The sequence below is a fragment of the Trypanosoma grayi genome (assembly GCF_000691245.1).
Source record: "Trypanosoma grayi strain ANR4 Tgr_2157_V1, whole genome shotgun sequence".
NCBI lineage: Eukaryota > Euglenozoa > Kinetoplastea > Trypanosomatida > Trypanosomatidae > Trypanosoma > Trypanosoma grayi.
Window position 1 is genome coordinate 1 of NW_008827775.1, and position 1,195 is coordinate 1,195.

The 1,195-nt window shown below is 57.2% G+C and overlaps 1 protein-coding gene across 1 annotated transcript; it reads right to left on the reverse strand.

Moving 5' to 3' along the window:
* On the reverse strand, positions 1–548 carry DQ04_21571000 (hypothetical protein; the record flags this gene model as incomplete). The annotated part of the gene is made up of 1 exon (XM_009318020.1): positions 1–548. A coding segment is annotated over one exon (548 nt), but the record flags the coding sequence as incomplete, so codon positions are not given.
* Positions 549–1,195: the final 647 nt, after the last annotated feature.

Below are 1,195 nucleotides of genomic sequence, written 5' to 3' on the forward strand. Positions count from 1 at the left end.
CCGAAGCGCATCGTCGGCGCGGGCGCCCCCGTCGTGGTGCCGATGGGCATCGTTGAGTGCGTTGCTGTTGCAGTGCCCTGGGCGCCCCTCCTCTGCTGTTTAGGCGACTCCACGTGGCCAGCGGCACCCTTCTCGAGGCGCCGCGGCTCCGTAGCTCCTCTGCCTGGTGACTTGGAGTTTTTCTTGGATTTGCCATCACCACCTTTGCCGCCGTTCGGCTTGGCGCGCTCCTCCTCGACCTTCTTTTTGAAGACATCGTCCAGCGGGTGATCCCAGCTGCTGTCGCCGGTGAGGAAGTTGAAGTAGTAGACCTCGCCGTCGCCGGTGCGGCACGCCTTCCACTCCGTCGGCAGCGGAGTGCGCAGCCCCTCGGACGCGATCCACAGCAGCTGCGGCTCCTTCTCCACGTCAATGCCGAGCCATTCCGCGTACTCCTCGAGCTCCTCTTGTGTCGGATCGCAGTTTGGGTCGCACGCGTCGGGGAGGACGACAGAGACGGTGCCATCATCGCCGTGGAACACCTCGCCGGCCTTCGGGATCACTGCCATGTCTGCTGCTGCACGCCGCCTCTGATGTGGTCAAGCAGAGACAATGCAGCCGCAAGGGTGGGGGGTGGGGGCAGTGCAGCGGCAAGAACAAAGGGCAGAGATGCCGAGGTGTGGAAGCTCCAATGAAAATGAAGGAAAGAAGATAGCGAGAACACGAGAGAGAGAGACGGATATATATATAGAGGGGGGGAGAGAGATGTTTGGCCGTTGATATAGCCCTCCCCTAGTTATCCACGTACGTACTCGTACCTCCTCCTTTGTTCTCTACTGCTTTGAACCCCCTGTGTGTTCTCCTTTCTTATTACTGCTTTGGTATTCGCTTGAGCTGTGTGTTCCTGCAGGGCTCGCCGTGGCCCGCGCCTTACGCCTCGCTTCTCTCCCAGCCACCTGGGAGTGGGAAAGCGCCCTAATACACGTAAAACAATAAACTGAAGAACAAACAGCAGAGAAGGTGCTTTGGGTTATACAGCATTGCAAGTCATCCATCGATATGCAGTGCAGCTGTTGAGCTGTGCGGACCATGTGTGATGTGTGTATGAATGATACGTATGCATCCTGCTGGATACAGCTGGCTTATGTATTATTTCCCCTACGCCGGCCGACGCGTCAGAAACAAAAACAAAACACAGAAGAAAACACAAAAAAAA